General features: G+C 44.6%; 1 protein-coding gene across 1 annotated transcript; it reads left to right on the top strand.

Annotated features, from left to right (window-relative positions):
- Nucleotides 1-4: 4 nt before the first annotated feature.
- LOC119643297 (zinc finger protein swm-like) lies at nt 5-3571 on the top strand (the record flags this gene model as incomplete). Its single annotated transcript, XM_038042641.1, has 2 exons — nt 5-2614; nt 2676-3571. Coding segments are annotated over 2 exons (3015 nt in total), but the record flags the coding sequence as incomplete, so codon positions are not given.
- Between the last annotated feature and the right edge of the window lie 6 nt (nt 3572-3577).

Here is a 3577-nt window from a genome sequence, read left to right on the forward strand (position 1 = left end):
CAAAGATGTTCTCATTACCAATAATGCAAGTGCGGTCGCAGAACATACCCCGTCTTCAATATGGTCTCACCATCAACTATCTTCGCAACACAACCAATCACAACAACAGCCGCAAGCATATTCAGCTCATTATAATTATCACAATCCTTCCTCAGGAAAGAATAAAACAGCATCATCCACAACGCATACTTATCCTGTGGGTGGTGGGGGAGGAAATGGAAACAACGACCGCCATCACCATCACCATCGAAGCGCAAGCCCTCCGACAGTTACCCGCACTATTACTGCTGATAAAGAAAATCAACCGAGGGAGAGTCGCAGGCGGCGAGCTTCGTTGCGCTCACGATCTCGATCACGCTCACGTTCCAATGAACGATTTTCACGCCGCTCTCGTTCTCGCGACCGTCGCATTAATGAACGCGAAAAATCCCAAAGACAATTTCGCAACAAATCGCCACCTGTTGCAGGTGGTTGCGATAATTCCAGGTACGAGCGCCGCCGGGGGGGTGGAGGAGGTGGTGGCAGTATTGGTGATCGGCGCCGTATGATGGTGAACAGCAGTAATATAAGCGGAGGGGGAGAGCGCAAGGCAAATGCTACAAGTGGTAGTCGTTCAGCGAACCATTCATCGAACTCACCACGCAGTCGCTCGCCTTCTTTGGATCGCGTTAATAAGAGTAAGAGATCTCCTAGTACTGGCCGTGGTCAATTGCGCGGTGTGGCTAGCTGTGCGACGTCGCCAGAGTCACGCCACCACCACGAGTCTAAAAAACGTCAAAGATGCCGTGATTTCGATGAGAAAGGGTACTGTGTTCGTGGTGAAACTTGTCCGTGGGATCACGGTGTTAATCCGGTTGTGTTCGAAGGATTAAACAACACAGCTTTGATAAGTATGTCGTTACGTGAATATAATCCTGATGCTCCAGATCTTTGGTCTCGCGCGGGACCTCCCAGTGCAGCTATGGTGAACGCTGCAACCCCGGGGACCTTAATCGCTAGCTCTGCAGCTGCTGGTATAAATCCATTTTCCGGAACTACACGTACTGGTGGCGTTATGATGGGCGGCCCCGGAGCACCTGTTGGATTTTCTCAAGTGCAAGGTCCTGACAAAGTCAGTAACGGCGCCGCGGATTATGTGCGCACTGCAGCTGGAGTTGGATTTCGGGCAGCAGCTCCGATGATACCTTTTCCTTTTAATCCGGCCGCGGTAACTACTCCTTTACAGCGCGAACTTATACCCATACCAGTGGTTGATGCCACTGGCGGAGCAGTCGGTGTTGGCGGCGATGTAAATGCCACCCTACAAGCACAGGGTAAAAGGCGTTTTGAGTTGGAAGACTCTGTGGCTATAGCCGAAGGGCCACCCAAACGTAAAATTCCAGCACATAGCCGACTTGGGCCACGTGTACCTAGCATGCAAAACTGCTCACTTGAACTACGCAAAGTACCACGTGGTCTTAACACTATTGCCCACCTGAATAACCATTTTGCCAAATTCGGAAAAATTGTTAACATCCAAATCTCTTACGATAGTGATCCGGAAGCTGCTATTGTAACCTTCTCTACACACGCCGAAGCTAACGTGGCATATCGTAGCACTGAAGCCGTGTTAAATAATCGTTTTATTAAGGTCTTTTGGCACACATCTGCTGACACCCCGATATCCGGAGATGGTAATACCGTCATAGGTCAACAGACGGGAGGAGGACGCAAGAATAGTCAATATCATTTAAATAATGTGCCAGCTATACCAACTCCATCAGCAGATTCAGCAAAAACGGCCAATGTTAGTCAAAATCAAGCTGGTCCGAATGTAAACAACAATAATAATAATGCAAGCATTCAAGATGCCACGACAATCGCTAACACGACAGCAAACACAACTATCACCACCACAACTGCAGTGGTCGCCACCCATGTACCGACACCCTCCTTAAGACTCAAGAACAATGTACCACCACGCCCCGTTGGCGTAGCAAATGCTATTATTCGCAAAAAACAAGAGGAACAGGTAAAAGCTGTAGCCCAACTGGCCAACGGTTTACGCAAACGTAAGCAGGAACTTTTGCAAAGCTATTTAAAGCAAATGAAATCAGCTTTAGAGTTAGTAGAACGATGTGAACCATCAGATCCTCAACGTGGTAAAACTTTGGACACAATCAAAGTACTTCAGGGAACCATCGACAGATTACGCAAAGAAATTGCTACCGAACAGGAGCAAATGCAAGCTCAAATTCAAAATCAGCAACCACCACCGCCAGTGAAAAAAACTAAGGAGCAGCAGAAAAAGGAATTGCTTGATATTGAGTTGGAGCTATTTGCGCAACAGCAGGAGGGCAATGATACTACTGCTATACAAAAGCGGCTAGAGGAATTACAGCGAAGTCTTGGTATAGTGCCTGGTAGTACTCCGTCGACTGCTATTACTCCAACAGTCCAGGGTTCCCCTAATAATCTGGCCAAATCCAGTCATTACATGGCTGCGAGCAGGAATACCGCGCGTGCACGAAACTCCTATCCTGAAGGTTCCACCCGCGTAGACAGACGTCCTAAGACCATTGTGGTAACGGGTTTTAATAGTGAAGAAGCTGATTTTGTTCTAGGACACTTTAAGGTAGTTTAAAATATAAATTAAACTCCAATTTGTAATCATTTTTTTAATTATCTATAAATAGCATTTCGGGGAAATTACAAAGCATGACATGGATTTGGAAAAACCTCAGCTGATACTCTCTTACGCTACACGTATAAACGCTGAACAGGCGATATTGAGAGGCAAACTATTTAAGGATAAACGTTTGCAAATTGTTTTTGCTCCTGTTGTACAGACGTCAAACGTAGCCTCCAGCGTTTTTAATAAAATGAGACCGATAGCCAGTCCAGTGTATAAAGAAGCTACAACAGCAGAACTCAACAAAACAAACCAGCCTCAAGAAGCTACCACAGCTGCCATATCTTCTCCCAATCCTAGCCAGTATAATAGCGAAACAGAGGCTACTGCCACGGATACTCTGCCTGAATTAAGGCTTGAAGATGAAGAAGAGGATGAAGAATCTGAAGACCGCTCGTGGCGACGTTGATTCTTGCCAAATCTAAACAAAAGCCATGCCAAACGTAAACAACATAGTCTAAGGTATAGGCTTTAAAAATATACTTCACGTAATATATTGTACGAAAATTTAGACGCATGCAATACCCAAATAATTGTGCGCTAAAAAGCGTAGCAATTTCAGTACTTTTTTCTTTTCCTCTTGTAAATTCAAACAAATCATTAATTTCGTAATATCAGGAACATTACAAGCACACAAAGAGATATTTTAAGCCAAGCTTTTTCAAATCCAGGAGTTCAACAGCGGAGACTCGAAAAAATAAGTTAAATTCTGAAATTATTGCTAACTTATGGCAAAAACAACCTTGAAAACCTCTCAATATTCATTAGACCTACAAAACACGTGGGATTCACAAAAGTGGTTTAAAAGAAAAAATATTGTGTTAGAAAAGTCCATACGTACAAACGCAGAAGTTCTAATGAAAAACCAATTCAATATTTTATCTTTCGTTTTCAATTTGCATCGTC

Source organism: Glossina fuscipes, unplaced genomic scaffold (assembly GCF_014805625.2).
Source record: "Glossina fuscipes isolate IAEA_lab_2018 unplaced genomic scaffold, Yale_Gfus_2 60116, whole genome shotgun sequence".
In the NCBI taxonomy this organism is placed as follows: Eukaryota; Metazoa; Arthropoda; class Insecta; order Diptera; family Glossinidae; genus Glossina; species Glossina fuscipes.